Source organism: Carassius carassius, chromosome 4, assembly GCF_963082965.1.
Source record: "Carassius carassius chromosome 4, fCarCar2.1, whole genome shotgun sequence".
In the NCBI taxonomy this organism is placed as follows: Eukaryota; Metazoa; Chordata; class Actinopteri; order Cypriniformes; family Cyprinidae; genus Carassius; species Carassius carassius.
Window position 1 is genome coordinate 34,041,748 of NC_081758.1, and position 22,114 is coordinate 34,063,861.

General features: G+C 37.0%; 1 protein-coding gene across 20 annotated transcripts in view; it reads left to right on the top strand.

The window, feature by feature from the left end:
- LOC132139884 (calcium/calmodulin-dependent protein kinase type II subunit beta-like) overlaps positions 1–20,187 on the top strand; it is an 82,694-nt gene extending 62,507 nt beyond the window's left edge. For 10 of the 20 annotated variants that reach the window (XM_059548557.1, XM_059548576.1, XM_059548565.1 and 7 more), the window contains 7 exons: positions 753–821; positions 6,008–6,052; positions 9,584–9,632; positions 17,403–17,478; positions 17,576–17,670; positions 17,760–17,994; positions 18,507–20,187. In XM_059548557.1, coding sequence (XP_059404540.1) covers positions 753–821; positions 6,008–6,052; positions 9,584–9,632; positions 17,403–17,478; positions 17,576–17,670; positions 17,760–17,992 — 567 coding nt within the window. In that variant the 3' untranslated portion in view covers positions 17,993–17,994; positions 18,507–20,187. The remainder of the gene's footprint in view (positions 1–752; positions 822–6,007; positions 6,053–9,583; positions 9,633–17,402; positions 17,479–17,575; positions 17,671–17,759; positions 17,995–18,506) is intronic. The other 10 variants (XM_059548566.1, XM_059548571.1, XM_059548567.1 and 7 more) reach the window with 2 other exon arrangements.
- Positions 20,188–22,114: the final 1,927 nt, after the last annotated feature.

Genomic DNA, 22,114 nt, shown 5'->3' on the forward strand with positions numbered 1-22,114 from the left:
CCCAGGACTGCACCAAATCTTGCTTCCTTTAACTTAAATTTTTTTGCAGGATTGATGCTTATATTCTCAGTGTTCAGGAATTTTTTCTTATGGGTCCCATAATATTGTCCTTCCTGACAGTATTCCTGTTTACTTGGATAAAGTTGGTCTTCAATGGAGATGCATGACCATCTCTGATACGTTTTTGAGAATTGTTAATGAATTCTGTAAGTTACTAGGAACAGTGTGTATTTGAATGGATATGTGTGCCCAGATGTGTTTTTGCTCGTGTATGTGAATTTATTTCATCCAGTAGTTGTGGGCTGCTGTTCATTCATCTCCCTTGACCATGCTTCCCGCTCATAGACCCATTATAACGACATTCTCGCATGAGTGCCTGAGCTGTACAAGGGAAAATGGACCTTTAGATACCACTGCAAGCTAATAGACATGAGTCCTGAGGGACACCGAGTACAAATAAACACCCATAGCTAATCCGCCTCTGCATGTTATTTTATAGATTTTAATAATGACCCTCCCACCCCTTTCCCTTTCGTTGCTAGAGAACATTGTGTCTCAATGAATAACACTGTTTTCATGTAAATGGTTAGTTGGCACTACATCAGTCATTTACTTTAAAACAGATAATGACAGTACCCTACTGCATGTGTTTGTGTGAGAGTGTTTGTGTACATGTGCATGCCGGACTCTCCCTCGTTCTTTCTCAACTTGACCCTTTCTTAACTGAATGTATGTTGTGTTTTCCTGCACAGCCCCAGACAAACAGCACCAAAAACAGCATAGTCACCAGTCCCAAGGGAAACCTCCCCTCTCCTGCACTGGTATTTACCTCTCTAGTCCTTTTCCTTCTTCCAATCCATCCTTTTTTCCTCCCTCTGTTTGTGACTGTACTTGCAATCTTTAGGACAATAAGGATTTTTTTTTGTTTGTTTGTTTTCTTATGTGCTGTTTTACCAAATTTTCATTGCATCTGAGTGCAAACCGACTGTATATTTTTAAAAAAATTGCAATTTAAAGCTAGTAATAAAATGTAATGATATAAACAAGTATTTTGCATTGCAAATGTTAAATGCAAAGATATTGTGTTTAGAGCAGAGAATAACATGTATGTCGAGTATATACAGTGCATACAGTGGCCTGTAAATATATTTGTGTACTGAAGCTCCCCTTAAATGGTATAAATTTCAATGAGTTTGATATCAAACCAGTTGCATTTGATATTAAGGATATTTGCATTTGATGCTACCATTTGACATTCTTGCATTTTTAAGGGTTTCTACAGTGACAAAATACTTTTGGGGGGCGATTATATTTCTGTATTTGATCTGTGAGCAGTGTCCAGGCCATTTGCAGCATCATCATGTTCTGGATTGGTTTGGGGATAGGAACTCCTCCTTGAACTCTTAATCAGTAATTAAGCTGTTCTTACGGTTTCCTGGATGCAGTGGTGAGAAGAGGATGTTTGGTTCACGGCAATCCTTAATGGTGTTCTTCAATTAAATCCACTGGGTCTAGTATACTAGTTGTCAAATGAGTTGAATGTTTACAGTCCTGAGCAGTGCTGTTGCCATTCCAACTGTGTTATTGTGTGTGTGCATCTCAGGAAGTTTGAAGATCAGCATTTATTTGTAAAAATTTAAAGGTGCAGCACTAATCCATAGCAGGTGCCATCTAGTTAAACGCTATTGTAAGTGCTTTATGAACATTTTAAATGACTCAGCCTTAAAGTGGCACTTTTTTTTAATTGAGCCCTCTACTTTTTGGCTCTGTCCATGGACCCAATTAATCTCTGTTGATTCAGTTGCACTCTGTCATTCTGATATATTACTATACACTATAGGGCCTTTCGCACCGCTTTAGTTCCAAAACTGAAATGTACAGTACTAAATTACTAGGACGATTTTGCGCGAACTATTTCCCAGTGTTTCGACAGCGATGTTATTTGTGCGCGGTGTTCAACAGCGTTAACACACGGAGGATGGAGGACGCTGTGATCGGAGCTGTGTTTTTGTTGTGTCTCGCGGGTTTCACAATAATGGATGTGGAATGTAGAATTATAAGGGATTGAAAGAACGTAAATAAGGAATCTCCAATGACAACTGGCAGTGCTACATTTGCTACAAGCTACATTCATCATACTGCAAACATTGTGTCTACTTATTTCGCAAGTCTGTTTAAACTCCGTTTTAAATCGTGGAGGGTGAGGGCGTTTTCGAACACGTCTGGCCAATCAATGTCTACTTACGTCACGGTTAGTACCAGTTGTGCTGGTTAGACCCTGCTCCGGAGTAGGAGCTAATTTGGTTCTCAAAAAAGGCAGTCCGGTACTAAAATTGCACCTAGTTCCGGAGGTGCGAAAATGCCCAAAAGTGGGTAGTTCCACAGTTTGTTTTGGTACTATGAAAAGGTGCCGGCAGTGCGAAAGGCCCTTTTCTAGCCACACATTTATGAGGTTGTTTTTTGTTTGCATAATGCCAGTTTGTCTTTCAGAGTCTGCTTTGATCGGTAGATAATGAAGGTTGTTTATTGCTTGGAGCTGGCAGGGAATTTAATAAATGTCATTATGCCAGCATGGAGGGTACATGGGTGATGTGATTATTTAATGTTTAATGACATGCTTGAGTGATACAGATGGATAGTCTATGTTCTGAGGGGAATTTTGTAGATTTTCTGTGGTCTGTAAAAGCACTGTGAAGAGGTTTTAGAGTGAGCCACGAGCATTAAGGAAGGAAGCTCCTAATGGAAACATGACATGCATTCCATGATATATACAGTTATTGCAACACGTGGCTCAATACATCAGAATTTTAGGATCTTTCATAGTTGCCCTTTAATGCTGCCACTGTGGAGTTTGTGTGCTCTTAGTGTGTGTGTGTTTTATGGAGTAGATATAGTTACTCAACCTTGAAGTGAAGTGAGGAGGTGTTTATGGTCAGTAAAGACTCTAGCCTTAGTGCTTTGTTCCATGGCTTCCCTTCCAGCTTTACTATTAACTGTACAGTTATGTAGGACTGGATGATATTTTTATTTTGCATCTTTATTTGATATATCTCCATATTTATGGTTTTGTATTTAAAATGTGCTTTGAGGAACCATTAATTTAATCAAACTGCCAAGGATATTTAAAATGTTATAAGAACTAAAAAAAAAAAAAAAAAAAGTATCAAAATAATTAAATCTTATTTAAAAAGAAAAACTAACTGATATCTTCTAACTAATTTATGTGCCAGGTGCCAGTATAACAATGCATGGTAATATACAACACATTCATTATATATTCACATTTTCTTTGCGGTTATACTAAAAACTATAGAAAACGCTCGTGCCTCTACATTTTCCTCTTTCTCACCAGCCTCTGTCACCTGGCTTGCTGTTCCCTGCTCTCTTTCTGTCACTTGTGCCTCTACATTTCCCTCTTTTTCTTCCTCTATCTCCTTCTCATTTGATCTATTACTTTCCACTCTCTGTCCATCTAGGAACAAGGCTTAATTTACTATTTCAGCATTAATCTATTATTTTAACCATCACTACTACTCTTGCACCTAATCAATAAGTCCACCTTAAATATTGATATAACATAAAAAAACTGATACACTGGAATATAGTGATTAATATTTTTATTACTGTTGTAGTTGTCTAAAATTGAACACCTTTGCAATGTAAACAAATAACAGGCTACATTTGTTATTCATATCCTTCACACTGCACTTTGATGTCAGGTATATTATGCATTTTTTATTGACATTGATAATTGTACATTTATTTCCAGAGAGATATTATTGAGTTTACAGGCTAAAGTGGTCTTGCTGTTGTAAACACTGTTGCTATTGTAGAAAAAAAATATTTGCGTCACATTTAAAATATAATTATATTTTAATTCATTTCTGAATTGTTTTTATTTTTATAATGATAATTCAGAGAATGAGAAAATCTGAATAAGCCTTACCTATGTTGTGATAATTATTTTTAAGGCACTCTAGGTGTTAAAAAATAAATACTGTAATAAAATAAATACTGTAATATAATAAAAGTTTAGTCAAATAACAAAAAATACCAGACCCTTCGATGCCTGTGAAACTTTTCTTCCTCAAACAGCACGCTAGTGTTACTTCTACACTACAGGCTACACACAGCAATATAAACAACATATCTGCATAAGTAAATAAACATAAAAATCACTTCGCTGAGAATAAAACACCACTTACCAGCTGCCATGGTGTTGAAAATATCCTCTAGCAATTAAAAAATGCGCGTGCGGCGTGAGGAATCGTCCTGGTCGGATGAGGTCGTCGTCGTCAGGTGAAAGGTCATCATGTTGGTCATTTTATTTACAGCTAAATTAATATTAATAAATTGTACTAATATTATGATTGGGCGTGGGCAGGCATTCACAAAAATGTTATTACAAAAATTCGAGGAAATTTTGCTTTGACAAAAGGGCACTTAAGGGGCAAAGGAGCAGGTGCTCAAGTGAACCAGTTCTTGTGAACGGTCCACCGGTTCTTTTGCGCTCGATGTAATGTCATTGGCGATGACTGCCCTTCATGCAAGCCTTCGGTTTACCCGCGCTTATTACATTAGCACAGAATCAGTTCAGAATCAATCATCAAAAGAATCAGTTCGGTTCTCGAATCGGACGCGTCTGACAGAAACGGTTCTCGGTTCAGTATACGAATAAATGTTGAAATAATTATTATTTATTATTGTTCTGCGTAGTTTGAAGAGAAACATTTTTTAATCTTTATCCCTTTATATTTATAAAAATATATATATTTTTTAATCAGGAAAAGGGTGGGGGGTCAAATGGGGGGTCAAGGCGTTTTTTGGCAGGGTCTTGAGACCCCCCAAGACCCCCCTGGTGAGCCGGTGTGTGTGTGTGTGTATATATATATATATATATATATATATATATAGCTATGTGACAATAACAATTTTGTCAGTAAAACTAATCAACTAAAATTAATTGAAGTTATAGTTCATAAAAAAAAATAAAAATTCTGACATTTATTCACCCTCAAGTTGTTCTAAACCTGTATGAATTTATTTATTCTGTTCTCACAAGAGAAGATATTTTCAGTTATCGGTAGCCATTGTCTTCAGTAGTTTTTTTAATAAACACTATTAAAGTCAGTAGCAACTATTAACTGTTTGGTTACCAGCAATCTTTAAACTATCTTCTCTTGTGTTCAACAGAAGAAATAAATTAATACAGGTTTAGAACGACTTGAGGTGAATAAATGATCACGCAATTTTCATTTTTGAATGAACTTTCCCTTTAAGAAGGAAATTAATGGTTAGCATTTGCAGCTTCTTATAGACTCTTGTGTTCATAGCACTGATCTATATATATTATATTATATTATATTATATTATATTATATTATATTATATTATATTATATTATATTATATTATATTATATTATATTATATTATATTATTATAATTATGATATTATGTTCTCTATTATAGCTCAGTGGTTCATAGTAACCTTAGCATGCAATTGCTGCCTGTTGCACGGGGCAACGGTTGTCATGGTGATGAATACCTGATAATGACGGGTATCACAGGCTGCCTATTGGACAGTGAGGGAATGTTACTTCCTGCAAGAGAGAAGTGTGCATTACAGATTTATGCGGTCTGATGTGTGTCTAGCTAGCAGGTTTCTGGGTTGACACATAAGGAGACGGATTAAAATAAACATGTTAGTCTAATGGCTGCAATAGCATCCAAAGTTATTGTCAAAATCCCGCTATTTCACTTTCAGCGATATGATGCTTGTTTTGTGCATTCGTAGTTGGTGGTTTAGAAAAATTAGAGCCCAACGTGCAGTAATTTGTTTTATGAAGCTCTCTGCTGTTGAACCTCTGGTGGTTTTTGTGCATGTTTTGTTTGTTAATTTTTACTGGGTTGGCAATCACAAACACCCATCCACCCACACACACATACCCTCTCTCTCCTCTTTTTTTTCCTCATGTTTTCCACCCCCTCCTCCCCTGTCGCTCTGTAGGAGGCACAGACCACTGTCATCCATAATGCAGTGGATGGGATTAAGGTAACCCACCACCACCACCACTCTTTTTCTTTCCTTCCCACCATCCGTCCTCTGTTTGATCTGCATCCCCACAATGCATTTCTGCTAATGTGTCTACAGACTATGATATCATCTGAGCGTGTGTGCCTGTTGGCTGCATGCATGACCTTTTTGAAGTTTAATGTGTTCTCGCACTAGAACTCTTTAAATCTGGTTGAATAACAAATTGCATGTTTTAATTAAACATTACATGCAAATGAGTATACATGTTCCTCTCATGAAACGCATTTTGAGTTGTTTGTGTGGCGCTCCTTTCCATATGTGCTAGTGCGATTGTTTCGCAATTAACCCTCTGGATTCTAAGGGTATTTTTGGGGCCTGGAGAAGTTTTGTCATGCCTTGACATTTGTGCTTTTTTCAGTTTCTTATAAATATCTAAATGGGTAAAGACTAATCTCACTGTAATCAGCACAAACTGGGCTGTAATAATATGTGAAATGCATGTATGTACATGATTGTGTTTCTGAGAAAAAAAATATTATGCGTGGTTAGTGAAAAACTAAAAATGTTAAAACGCTTGAATAAGGCAATAAACCACATAAAGAACAATGGTTCCCGGGATTTTGAACTGGAGCTTGTAGCCTAGAATTTTTCTTTCTAAATGATGTGAAAATCATCTTGTTTACTCACTCACAGAAAACAATATATTGATTTAAATTTTCTAAGACACTTTTTGTTGGTAAAAGTCATATGCAAGTAGGCGTCAACTACCATGAATATCATTGTGATTTACACCTGAGAAGACAAAGGGCCGCATAATGAGCTGCATAATGAGCCATCCAGTCATCTGTGCCACTGTGAGTGAGGAGTTACAAGAGAGAATGTGAGAACAAAATAAATGTATATCATTTTATGTTTGTAGTTTATTAAGAATATATTTAATTATCCCACAACATAATTTAATATCCACTTGGGGGAGCAGTTAAACAGTTTATTAGAAACAATCAAAGCTGACTTTCAAACAAATTGTTTGGCATGCTTACTCCAGCCACACAATCCTTCAGAAATCCTTTTAACAATCTTATTTTCTACAAAAAAAAAAAAAAAAAAAAGTTTGTTGTTGTTATTATCATCATTATTATTAATGTTGAAAAGAGCTGAGAATATTTTTCTGGGTTTTTAGGGGGAATAAATGGAAAGAAAAGCATTGTTTTTACATTTGTTACAGTTATCTATTTGTTACATTTATATTATTTACATCAAGCTTTCAAAGGGTATAGTGTTGTATATTGTTATTGAAACTTCATAATGTTTCACTTGATTATACATTTAGTCAGAAATTATAGTTTGGAAAAAGTCTAACTAGTAAAACGTTTACACATTATGTGAAAACTAGTACAAGTATATAAATAAATAAAAAGAGACTTACTCATGTTTATGATCTCTGCTGAATAAAGTGCTTCATTCTTTTTTTCTGAGGAAATCCATTTCTCAAATCCTCAACCACATCACATCTTTTTGGGGTGAATTATGTGTTATTCCTCTCATCGCGAAGCAAACAGTAAAATAAAAAAAACTTGAACAGTCTGGCTGCGTTTTCTTCTGTTATGGGCGTATTCAAGCTGCACGCTTCAGTTTGAATCTGAATAGCGCGTTCGGCGCGGGGGCGTGGTCACATTAGATATAATGAAGGGAGACATGAAAAACAGACATTGCGTTGTTTTCATATGGATTACTTTATCACAGAATATCTGTTTTCAGTGGCACTTGTTTAGTTTAAAAATAGACATGTCAAGCTTTCTATAGATATCTCTCTCATGTATTTTCGTTGAGTATACACTGAGTTACAGTTCATTTTAATGACGTGTTTGTAAAAGAAGATCAGCGCAGACAAAGGCTGCAGACAGCGCACCTTGTTTGTTATCTTTATTTTATAAGTGCACAAAGTTTTGTTGTTATTATGTCTGTATCCAAAAAAAAGTAGACCCTTTACAGATTCGATTGATGTATTGCTCTTATCTGTACGATTAAAACTGAAAGTGTAATTTAAGTTCTTTTCGGGGTTATCAGGAGAAAATGACTCCTTAATCGACTTGATAGGGTTAATCGACGGTCTGTTTAGTAGTGATGTTTATTCATGATTGTGATGATGGGAAATGACTCTTGACACATCAGACGTTTGCAGTATTAGGCCGAAGAACAACATTTAGAAATCTGTGTCATGATGAGAATATTAAACCTGCCGTCTCAGGTCTCTTTTGCTTCCGGCTGTGTGGCGTAGAGACCTCTTGTGGTGCTCATTGATAGTGCAACTTGCGAAACTATCTTCCTTGAAATGGAAACATTTATTTTTGACAGTCATTATTTTTTAACCACATCAACTCTGGGGACCCACCGGTGGGTCCAATATTGCATATGCCTAATTCTCAAAAAATCAAAATAACAGCTGAAGTGGTTAAGTAGCATTTTGTAGTACTTCTAGTGGAAGATAAATTACAAAATTAATCTTTTAAAAAATAAAACATAGAATAGAAATCAAGTGGAAGAAAATTGGGCCGAAAACAGTGATGTCACACATCACACTTTGATTCTCCCAGGAGGAATTCTGAATTGGTCTTAAATTCCCCTTAGAAAATGAGCTACTAGACCCTTGCGTGGGACACTATCCATTTTGCTACATTTGACACTTTCTTTATATAGGTGTAACAAGGTCTGTAGTGCAGCATAGATGATGGAATAAGAGTACAAAAGCCTTTTCAGGAGCACCTAATAATATCGCCCCACATACTGATGGCCTATTTACAGTAGGAGCTGGTGTCCTTGGTGATTGCTACAGTTACACTGTGACAGGTGCACAGTCCCGTATCTCAGGTGACCATACCCCCTCCTCCTCATTTCCTGTTGAGACATCATTCTGTCAATTAATTCAACTGAGCAATAAGGTACAATCAGAAGTGCTGCCGTGTGTAAATGCTTACCACTACAGTGTGTTTTTGCAAACCCTTCAGCGTTGACTGTTTTCTCAATACAGCTGGGCTAATTTGAAAATATGAAATAGTTCTTAAACATTTTAGTAAGAATTGCAATCCATCAGGACTCTGCTTTAAATTAGACATCAAGTGGTGACGTAACACAGGACTGAAATTATTTATCATACAGGTGAATGCTGTTCCTTACACTCATATGCTGCACGTGGAAGCGTTTGCCGTACTCTTGTAATTTGTGCATCTCTCCGATTTAAGCACAGGATATTGTGAAATTAGGAAAGAGTATTGAGTTCATAATGTTCATTCCTGGTGGAGTTGTGGCCTGTGTTTAATATCGTTAAGTATAACAAACATAACAAGCCTCTTCTAACAGTTGTGCTGACATGGACATGCATTATTGAACGGTTAATTGTGCGTGTGATTCCCCAGAGTTCTGCTGTTTACATGTTCATTTATATTGTGTGTATAACAATGAGAGTGAGGACTTTGGCACTAGGTGGTATTCTTTCTGAAAAATGTTAATACCTTGTGTGACTAATTGGTGTTCTGTGTCTGAATATCACAGGAGTCGTCGGACAGCAGTAATGCCACAGTGGAGGATGAGGAAATGAAAGGTAAGACTCCACTATCAGCATTTGTATGGAACAACACACACTGCACTAAGGTTGCAAAAATATTATAGTTGTTTCTAGTCTGAATAGCAAATATAATATAATACTGTATTTAGTTCAAAATCCCAAAAATGTGTTCAGTACGTGTTCAGTACATTCAGGTTGTCATCTTTCTACAGTGACGTGCTCTCATATGTGTTTTCAAATTGGGCTGATTTGAAAGGGGGTGTTTGCCAAAAAATGGAAATTATCTATTAAATCATTAAAATGAATAATTATTTACTACATTTTCTGTTGTTCCAAACCTGTATGTCTTGGTTTCTTCTCCAAAACACACAGACACAAAAAAAAACGGATTGTGTTCCAAAAAAGAAAAAAAAAAAGGTTTCCAAAGACACAAAGGCAATGAAATTAAAGAATCTTCATATTTGGGTGTACTCGTCAGATTTTACATGCTTACAGAGCATACAGTCAGTCCTAAAGTTCATATTTGAAAAAACAAATCAAATTTACACTACCATTTAAAAGTTTGGGATCTTTTTATTTTTTATTATTATTTTTTATTTAAAGGAACTTTTATTCAGCAATAATTAAATTGATAAAAAGTGATAGTAATAACATTTACAACACTACATAATTCTGTTTCAAATTAATGCTGTTCTTTTGAACTTTCTATTAATTAAATATACAGTCGTGGCCAAAAGTTTTGAGAATTACATAAATATTGGAAATTGGAAAAGTTGCTGCTTAAGTTTTTATAATAGCAATTTGCATATACTCCAGAATGTTATGAAGAGTGATCAGATGAATTACATAGTCCTTTCTTTGCCATGAAAATGAACTTAATCCCAAAAAAACCTTTCCACTGCATTTCATTGCTGTCATTAAAGGACCTGCTGAGATCATTTCAGTAATCGTCTTGTTAACTCAGGTGAGAATGTTGACGAGCACAAGGCTGGAGATCATTATGTCAGGCTGATTGGGTTAGAATGGCAGACTTGACATGTTAAAAGGAGGGTGATGCTTGAAATCATTGTTCTTCCATTGTTAACCATGGTGACCTGCAAAGAAACGCGTGCAGCCATCATTGCGTTGCATAAAAATGGCTTCACAGGCAAGGATATTGTGGCTACTAAGATTGCACCTAAATCAACAATTTATAGGATCATCAAGAACTTCAAGGAAAGAGGTTAAATTCTTGTAAAGAAGGCTTCAGGGCATCCAAGAAAGTCCAGCAAGCGCCAGGATCGTCTCCTAAAGAGGATTGAGCTGCGGGATCGGAGTGCCACCAGTGCAGAGCTTGCTCAGGAATGGCAGCAGGCAGGTGTGAGCGCATCTGCACGCACAGTGAGGCCAAGACTTTCGGAAGATGGCCTGGTGTCAAGAAGGGCAGCAAAGAAGCCACTTCTCTCCAAAAAAAACGTCAGGGAAAGATTGATCTTCTGCAGAAAGTATAGTGAATGGACTGCTGAGGACTGGGGCAAAGTCATATTCTCCGATGAAGCCCCTTTCCGATTGTTTGGGGCATCTGGAAAAAGGCTTGTACGGAGAAGAAAAGGTGAGCGCTACCATCAGTCCTGTGTCATGCCAACAGTAAAGCATCCTGACACCATTCATGTGTGGGGTTGCTTCTCATCCAAGGGAGTGGGCTCACTCACAATTCTGCCCAAAAACACAGCCATGAATAAAGAATGGTACCAAAACACCCTCCAACAGCAACTTCTTCCAACAATCCAACAACAGTTTGGTGAAGAACAATGCATTTTCCAGCACAATGGAGCACCGTGCCATAAGGCAAAAGTGATAACTAAGTGGCTCGGGGACCAGAGTGTTGAAATTTTGGGTCCATGGCCTGGAAACTCCCCAGATCTTAATCCCATTGAGAACTTGTGGTCAATCCTCAAGAGGCGGGTGGACAAACAAAAACCCACTAATTCTGACAAACTCGAAGAAGTGATTGTGAAAGAATGGGTTGCTATCAGTCAGGATTTGGCCCAGAAGTTGATTGAGAGCATACCCTGTCGAATTGCAGAGGTCCTGAAAAAGAAGGGCCAACACTGCAAATACTGACTCTTTGCATAAATGTCATGTAATTGTCGATAAAAGCCTTTGAAGCGTATGAAGTGCTTGTAATTATATTTCAGTACATTACAGAAACAACTGAAACAAAGATCTAAAAGGAATTAAGCAGCAAACTTTTTGAAAACTAATATTTGTAATTCTCAAAACTTTTTGCCACGACTGTATATATAATATTATCTAAATTTTTATGCAGCACATTATTATTATTGTGCAAAAAATTATTAGAATGATTTCTGAAAGATCATGTGACTGAAGACTGGTGTAATGGCTAATGGTTAAAAAAAAAAAAAAACGTTTAAAATGTATTAAAATAGAAAACAGTTCTTGTAAATTGTAATAATATTTCACTTTTTTTACTGGTTTTCTTGAATTTTTTATCAAGTAAATGCAGCCTTGGTTAGCATAAGAGACTTCTTTCAAAAACATAAAATTCTTACTGAGCCCAAACTTTTTAAACGGTAGTTTATGCAGAGTATGAACAAAAGTCTAAACATTTAGATTCACTTCAAGGTCCATTAATATTAAACTGAGAAATTTAGTGAAAAGTTTTAGCCTGAGCTCATTCAGTGCTCACTTGGTGTCACTCCTACTTTCAGCGTTTGTGTTCAGCTCTCTCTGCCCCAGAACAAGGCAAGGGCACCTTGTGTTATAATTAAGCTCAGTGGGAAACAGAGACCCTGGCTATTTCAGAGCATGTGTGCGAGTGTGAATAAGAGCAGAAAACTTGCCGCCAAATTTCTGGGCAGACAATGTGCATGACAGGAGCGTGATGTCTTGTTTTCGAGATCACGCTAAAGAGATGGTAAGAAGGGTGTGTGTGTTTTACATCGAGGTGGTGTTGGGAAATATCTGGCTGCAATAGTTGAGTGATGAATTCTAGCACAGCTGTGAGAAGTTAGCTTAATAACATCTAAGCTAGCTTTACTGTAAAGCACTTCTGTTTGAATAAGTTGTTTGAATAGAGCCAGTTTATAAGGACTATAAATAAGTGTTTTCAAACTCTGAATATGTATTTTTGATGCAGTCATGTTGATCATGTTGATTTCTGCAAATAGCTAGCATGCTTTTTATGGACATTTTATAGTTTAAATAGTCTAGTATGTTGATTTGATTTAGTAAAACTTTATATTTTGTTGTGCTTCTGTTGTGTTTGCCAGTGGAACAAGGCAAAATACAATACAATTCAATTCAAGTTTATTTGTATAGCGCTTTTTACGATACAAATCATTACAAAGCAACTTTACAGAAAATTACGTTTCTACAGTATTTAGTAGTAGCTTTTAAGTGTTGACTGTCAGTTTGTGTGCATATGACAGGATTTTTCAGAAAAATTAATACAAACGTAGTCAGCCAGACGATTAACATTATTAACAGCAATTATTATATGATGCAGTCACACTTGTAGCAATATTTGTTAGTTCTGTTTGTTGATTCAGGGTAAGCATCATCTGAGGTCCTCTGAGGCTCAGCATCATCTCTTCTCAGGTGTTCTGGATCCAGACTGGAGCTTGTGTAAATCCTAGTTACCACGGGATGTAAATCCTGTGGCAAAACATAGAAACAAATAGAGACATCATTAGCAAAGCTGTTGTTCCAACAAAGTAAAATTAATTCGTTTAAACCAAGCTAAAAAATAAGAATGTGCATTTGATCAGATGCAACTACACTCACAATTTAAGAGATGCATTTTTCGAATGCTTGGCGAAAGAGATGCGTTTTTAATCTAGATTTAAACAGAGAGAGTGTGTCTGAACCCTGAACATTATCAGGAAGGCTATTCCAGAGTTTGGGAGACAAATGTGAAAAAGCTCTACCTCTTCCTCCAAAATACAGTTATATTCGAGATCTGTTTTCTGAAAGCAAGTTTTAATATGTCTAGTTTTGCTTCTCAGATACTTGTCTCGTTTAAAAGGAATACTTAATTTAAAAAGGAACATTTCTGAAGTTTCTCGTTACCAAATTTCATGAAGTTAGACCTGCACAACTGGCATAGAATTTTTTTATTTTTGGGTGACATATTCCATTAAGGAACTTTGATTGAAAAAACAGGAAAGCTTGTAGATAACAGTTCAGTTATGCCTGACTCCGCCCACACACCTCCTGGCCCCCTGCTCTTTTCAGTAAGTGCCCTCTGACTGCCATGACCTCAACCATCTTACCACAATCTCCTTTTGCATGTGTGTGATACAGATCAGCACTAATATTTGTGAAGTAGTGCCATTAAATGAGTTGCATTACTGAAGATTATTGTCATAATTTGTGTTCTCATTAGTAAACAGATATTTTGTTTTTGTCCTGATTGTTTAACCAATTTCCTGTGTTTTCTCTGGATTTCTTTAGAGGTATAGTTAAAAAAAAAAAAAATTCTGTTATCATTTGCTCACCTTACCTTCATGTTCTTCCAAGCATGTATGGATTTCTTTTGATGTTTAAACAAAAATGCCATTTTCAGCTAAAAACTGAAACCTTTTTACGCGTTTTCACCTTTCTTTTACAAGACAATGTTGTTTCGTGGTGCCTGACAATGCAAGCATTTGAAAACAGGTACCATTATTGTCTCGAACATAATCAAATTCATTCATGTCATGGACATGTGTATCACAGTACATGTTTGAATAGTGCTGCTTTAAAAATATGTTGCCAACTACTGGCCTGGTGTGCATAAGCGTTTTAAGTCATTTTCATGGATCCAGGGATCGTTTTGACAAAGTTGTCGTCTTTGTACACAAAAACCCACTGGAAGAGTTTTTCCTTTTTAGCACATCGTTGTTGTATAAATTTACCCTGCAAAAGAAATTGTATATTATAAATATATGTGTATTGTATACTACCGTTCAATATTATGGGGTTATTTCTTTGATCAAAATTACAGTAATTTATAATATATTTCTAAATGTAATTTATCCCTGTGATGGCAAAACTGTATTTTCAGCATTACTTTAGTGTCACATGATCCGGCAGAAATCATTCTGATATGCTGAATTGGTGCTCAAGAAACATTTATTATTTCTTATTCAGGATTCTTTGATTAATAGAAAATAGAAAACAGATTACTCCAATCTACCCCTAACTTTTGAACAGTAGTGTATATTTGATCTATATAAAAAAAATACTATTATTATTATAGTTCCATATAATAATTTGCTACAGTATGTTGTGTGGAAAAGGCTGAAATTATTTTCTAATAAATCTTCCTTCTACTGCAGCTTGGATACCCAAAAAACATTGAGGGCTCTATTTTAACGATCTAAACCCAAAGTGTAAAGCGCACGGCGCAGGTGCACTCAGGCCGTGTCCAAATCCACTTTTGCTATTTTAAGGTCGGAAAAATGGTTGGCATGCCCGGGCACATGTTCTAAACGGGTTGTCCCTATTCTCTTAATGAGTAATGGGTGTTTTTTGGGCGTAACGTGCAATAAACAAATCAGAGTCTCATCTTCCATTCCCTTTAAGAGCCAGTTGCGCTCGTGCCATGACGGATTTGCTATTTACACGGTGGAATTTGGCCAGCACAGAGACAACGTATATATTTTTACGTATATATATACTCAGAATATATATATTTAGCCTACAAAAAAAATCTTATGCATTGCAATCCTTTCATTTTTAATATTTTGCATGTTTGTGTGCTGCTGTGCGTCCCTGTGTTTAATAAGCAGCGTGTACGCTCTTTAAAAAACTAAGAAAAAACATTGCGCCAGACTTTAGACCAGGTTTGAGCTGTTCTATGGCGCAGTCTATTTTCAGCTCCTTAAAATAGCAATGTGCCAGCAATGCACCTGAACACACCTCTTTTTTAGATCAGCACACCCATGGGCGCAAAAATGAGCGCTAATGCATTTTCTAATTAAACAACGTGGCATTGGACGGGAAAATGCTGAAACTGAAACTAGCAAACACATTTGCGCTGCGCCTTGCATCGCATTGCGCCGGGTGTATGACAGGGCCCTGAATGTTTGAATGACGTATGGGTATACAATGATGAAATAGATTTTCATTTTCGAGTAATCTGTTCCTCCACTCTGTTATTTCTGTCCTGCCCTGTCTGGGCCCACAGCTGCCTCTAAGTTCACTGATCTATTGGGTATGGTTCGTCGGGGCTCTGTGCCCACATGTGATGCTGAGGGGAGAAGCACTATCACTCCAGCTGTTGTTTCTGCCCCCTCCACTCCCCAGACCCCCAATATTCCCACACAGAGTAAGTCCCTGATGAACCAGCATGCAGACAGGTTATTCAGAAGTTCTGCTGAGTCCATGTTTATTAGAAACTTGTTTTCTGCTAGAAACTAGCTGTTTATCTGTCTTTTCCTGTCATCTGCCTTCTGTCAATTATGCATCCAGTATCACGTTTGACTGATCTAGTGAGCAGTGTACGCAGACCTACAGCCCCCCATACAGACAGTGAGCCATCAGCAGCCAGCAGACCCCTTACTGCCCCAGTATCTGCCCCATCACACCCCTCCCCTCTCCCTGCCCAACCGTCCTCGAGCCCCCTGCTGTTAGCACATTGTGAGTATGTGGTGTCAGTGTGCTGCAGTACTGGCACAGCAGCATGAGTTTTTGAATTCCAGGCAGCAGTGATGCTACTGGACTAACATGCATGCAGTGTGGTTTTCTGGGGTGATTTAATCACATCACTGTGGAAACCTGGGAGTAACATGCGTCTCATACGTCATCTCTGACCACTTTTGTATTATGAAGAGGAGAGTCTCTCACAAGTGTTATTGCAGGTCGATACAAGAGTTGGTTTTAATCAAATAACATTAATAGAAAAGATACACTACTAATCAGAAGTTTGGAATTGGTAAGATATTTTTGTTATCGACAAGTCTCGTATGGCTCCCGAGGCTGCATTTATTTGATGAAAAATACAGCAAAACCGAAATAATGTGAAATATTATCACAGTTATAAAATGTTTTATATTTGAATATATTTTAAAATGGTAAAAAGTCATTTTTCCTGCATTGGCAAACTGTATTTTCTTCAGTGTCAAATAATCCTTAAAAATAAGGATTAAACCTTCAAGAATCATTCTAATATGGTGATTTGTTGCTCGAGAAGCATTGCTTATTATTATAAGAAATATGTGATATTATGTCACATTAAAACACTCTTGGAAACCTTTTACCATGCTGTCATAATTATCATATTTGTTTTGCATCTTTTCACATACCCTTCTTTAAAGCTTCTTAATGTAAAATATGTAAATCCAACATTAAATATATACATATATATTTAAATAGTCTAAACAAACGACTTGTGATAGGAGCACCTGGTCTTACAGAGAATCTTTGAATTGTGTTTCCTCCAGAGATTGAGTTGTATCTTAACCTTCAGTTGTTTGATCTGTGGTATTTGGAGTCCTGTGACTAACAGAGCTGGAAATGAAATGCTGTGTGTGAGCGCACGTACGGTAGTGTAGGTGGCTAAAATCTGTTTGGGTGGATGTTCAGACAACCTGTTTTTTATTTTTGTGTTTATAAGCTTCTGTCTGTCACAACAGCTTGTGTACTGATGCAGAAAGACACACATTAGAAATGAGTCTGCTGAATAAATTATAGTGAGCCTGCGAGACATGTTTGCAGTGTTTTAAAAGATATATAGACTGCTTACCCATAATGCTCCTCCTTTATGTGCATACTAATATAAGGGAGCTGGCTTCAGTTAACGCTGACTTCCTCTTTCTACAGCACGCAAACAGGAGATCATCAAAATCACTGAACAGCTTATTGAGGCCAACAACAATGGCGACTTTGAAGCATATGCGTAAGTTACTTGTGTGTAAGGCGTATTTTTAACTTTATTTACTCACAATTGACAGTAAATGAGATGGCACTGAATCAATGGTTTTAATTCTTTCCAGTAAAATATGTGACCCTGGACTCACCTGCTTTGAACCTGAGGCCTTGGGAAACCTGGTGGAGGGGATGGACTTCCACAGATTTTACTTTGAGAACTGTAAGCGGAGTCAGATTACTCTTCACCTCTACCCTGTCGGTCATGACGTCGTATTTTTTTAAGTGTGGCCGTTTCTCACTCTGTCATAGTGCTGTCTAAGAACAGTAAGCCCATCCACACCACCATCCTGAACCCTCACGTGCACCTGATTGGAGACGAGGCCGCTTGCATCGCCTACATCCGCCTCACGCAATATGTGGATGTGCAGGGCCGGCCGCACAGCAGCCAATCAGAAGAGACGAGGGTGTGGCATCGCCGGGACTCTAAATGGCAGAATGTCCATTTCCACTGTTCGGGAGCTCCAGCCGCCCCTCTACAGTAAAGGTACATCCTTGTATTGACAGATTAATGTTAGAGTCTATAACAGATGCTTATGGTGCAAACTTTGTGCAAAGTTTGCGGTCAGATGTTCTTTGGAACTTATTGAAACTCATCTAAGAATCCTGAATAAAACGTATCACCGTTTCCACAAAAATATTTAGCAGCATCTTCATTATGTAGTAGCCTTAAAATATGCTGATATTAAATAATTCACCGCTGTTAGAGAAAACATTTTGGTCTTTTCACAGTTTTCACATAGCAGTTGTGACAATTACACTATAAAAAATGATTCATTTCAGATTTTAGTACGTTTTACTAGAAAATACCATTTCAGTCTTTCTACTTCTACAAATTTCTGTTTAATTCAGTATTTCTTTGTAATTGTGAAATTTACTGGCAATTTCAGAGTGAAAATTGTTTCTACACTAGTTTTTTTATGTTGCCTTGGTCTGCTCATTGCACATTCTAGAATAGATTTTGTTGTTGTACGCAGCTGACAGACTTTTTTTCCTCAGGTTGAGCTCATTGTAGCCACATCTAACAAGAGTGCCCAGCCAGAAATGGAGAGTGCAAGAGTGAAAAAGAGAGCGTGAGGGAGGGGGGAAGTTGGAGAGCGGGAGGAAGGAAAGCAAACCCAGTGTTGGGTGGCTGTGAGTCTTCAGTGCCTGACCCTCCCACACTGGGCTCGGCCCCCTCACCTGTCAATCACTTCTGTGCGTCGTCTTCTGTCTTACCTTCAACTTTCCCCCCTCCCTCCCAGGCACCGTCTTTGTATCTTTACACCCGTGCAGAGACTCCCCTTGTTGTGCACATGTGCTGTGTGGAGTTGGACAGTGTTTGATAAGTACAGATAATAAGGCCTCAGCGAAGTGCTTTCTGTTGCACCTTCCCAGTGTGAGTTATGTTACACTGATTCGCCGTCCTCACTTACAGTGTGTAGATTTTCAATATTGTTGTTATTATTATTATTATTATTATTATTAACATTGTTCTTACTGTTGTTATTAGTATTAAAACAAAAGCAATTGTAAAAGTAGCTTTTCACAAAATTCATGTTCTGGATGCCAATGATTTTGAATTTATGCCTTTTCTTTCCTAACGTTTTTGAAGAGCATGATTTTTTCAGTATATCAAAAGCATTTATGTACAGGCTTCTCCGTGTGATTCACAGCCAACCGATGCATCAGTCCATGTGTGTTCAGACGTTAGTGGACATTTGTTGGTATGTGTGACTGTTTTGGGGCAGATTCTACCAGAGCCTGATAAAGAATGATGTGATGTCCGGGGTCTTCCAGCTTATACCAGTCATTATTTCTCACATCATTAGCTCAGATTTGGAATAATTCAGCAGATTTGCTGTCAGTTGGCGAACTGCATATTGAATGAATAATTCCTTGTTCTGGAAAGCCACAATTGTGCTTTATATGTAACCTGTTACACCAATTGCAATGTTAGTGTTATTTTAATGTTGCGATGTTTAGAATTTTTTTTGTTACTTCTTCAGTTGAGTCAGTGGTATTAGGAAAGCGCCTATTCAAGTTGGGCCGATCAAACTAAAAGCCATACTTCAGTTTAACATACAGTAGGTATACTAGATTACCTCTTCATTTCTGTTTTAAGACTATGGAAAGATGTGGATATCCAATGACATCATTAGAGGAAATTGTTCTTAAAAATCAAACTCTTGTATCTCTACACTAGTCATAGTGGAGGTTTAAAGTCATTGGAGGCCATTAAAGAGCAGCTGATTGAAGGAATTTTAGCTGACGGTTACATATTTTTGCTTTTTTTTGTTTTTTTAGATGTTGACATTTATATTCTTCGTGGCATATTGTTGACTTATATTACTTATTCTATTTTTGAGAGTTTATATATATTTAGTTTGTCGCCTGTGTGTGAGATTTTACAGGAGAGTGAAAATTTTGTTACCCTGGAACCTTTTCAAAGTGTGTTTACTAGTGGTCGACCGATATATCTGCAAGGCCGATATTTGTCATTTTTCAAATATCGGCATCGAGCTGATAAGTTTTTCTGCTTGGTCGATGTGTTCGAGCCGGGACTTTTATTTTGACGGCGCTGAGAGCGGCAGCGCCTGAGCACGCGCAGTGCTCACACTCTCTCTCTTGTTCATCGTCATCATTAATCGTTCTGTCTAATACAGATAGAAGTCTGTCTAATAATCAGATAGAACCGTTACAAATTACAAAGAAATTAATGTATACAGAAAGTATTATAACGATTGCTTTTATATATTAGGACTATTAGTAATAGAAAGGCAAACATTAAAATACTTTATCATTTGCCGTCACCATTAAGCAAATATGCATTTATATAATTTAAACAAATCTTTTAATGACTAATGAACATTTAATTTCACAAACCATGCAAACTTAGTCGAATCCAGCTGTGAAATCTTGTGAAGTGTGCATTTTTATTCAGCATGATCACGTGTTCTCTGCGTGATGGTCAGTCCGTGTGAAAAATCATATCGGCTGTATATCTGCTATCGGCCCAACTGCTTTGCAAGATATTGGCATCGGCTGTCAAAAAACACATATCGGTCGACCACTATTGTTTACCCTTTGGATGGGCAAAGTGCAAGGAGTGTGAAAGTCTTTCTAAGAATGAAAATGTTTGCAGTCAAAATCGGCAGCAATAGTTTTATATGTCAGAAAATGGTAAGATACAGTTTATGGAGTGCATGTCAGACCTTGTGCAACTTTATACTGGTTTCACTCTACTTTGAAGGGTTTGAACCCTGGTTAACTGACGTGTCACTGTGACATCGTCCCCCGGTCATGTGACTGTTTTATTGACCTTGTGTCCTCAGGTTGTATTTATTTATTTGATATTATTATCGCAGCTTCTTAATTTTCTCACACTTTATCTAATGTTTGAACTCACTAGTTTTGAGCCACGTCATATCGATGATGACTACTGATCTTTTTCCGTTGTTGGTATTTGAAAATAATTTTTCCAAAGCGCCTCTCACACAGATAAAAAGAGGTAATCTTTTAAAATCCAACCAAAATATGTCTCTCAAACGAAGTGACCCCGCGAGGCACGTGTACTTGTGTTAGTGCTCCGGTGTTCTGCTTCTGTTACAGTTGTGTCTCATTCTTGGATGTTTTATCTCATGCAAAAAAGTTCCACACCTGTCCGCACACCGCTCCCTAAAAAATAAAATAAAATAAAACAAAACCGCATGTAAAAGGTGTACTGTTCTCTGTGTGTTTAACCACGAAAATAAACGTTGAAGAGTGAAAGTCACATCACTATAAAAACAGGACACACAGTATTGAAACTGCAGTTTATTTCAGCTGGAATTTCTTTGCATGATAGTCACTTGAACACTAAGTTTGGTGTTATTTAACTATTTGATTTCATTTTTCTATTGAATGCTGGTTTACCTAAACCTTTCTCATATCTGTCTTACCAGCTTTGTTAAGTGCATATATATATAGATATATACATATAATATTTTTGTCCCAAAATTATGCTGACAATGGCAGTGTAAATGACGAAGACTATAGATAGCTAGGAAATGTCAATGATATTAAGATTATTGAAATGGTGATATTTCTACTGCATGCTTTTGTATTAAGCTGATTGTTGTCAATGCAGGGTGACTGATATTTATATTAACGATTATAAGATTTCTCATTAGTATGAGACTGCTTGACTTCAGAGAAGCACTTGCAATATTAGCTAAATATGCATGTTTTTTTTTTCTTCTTTAAATCACTAATTTGTATCATAGATCTGCTGTTTGTGCTTTGCGGATATTCTCCAAACCTGAATGGCCAATAAAATTGGGCATTTTTTCTTAATTTTATCAGTCTTTTATGACTAATTTAACAACTACAGCTCAGTAAATAGCAGAGATCCAGAGTATTTTTGCCTGCACCGACAACATTGTCCATCTTTAAGCACAGGACTGTGTCCGTTCGACTCGTAATATCATTTCTCTGATTGGAAACGGTACCAGATAGTTTCTCTGAAGTTGAGTTTTCTCACAGTAGCCCTCTGTTAGTTTTGTTTTCTCTATAAGAAGATATTCTTTTTGATTTCTGATGATTCTTACTCTTGTTATTGCTGTTCTCAAACATGCTCTGTGTATTCC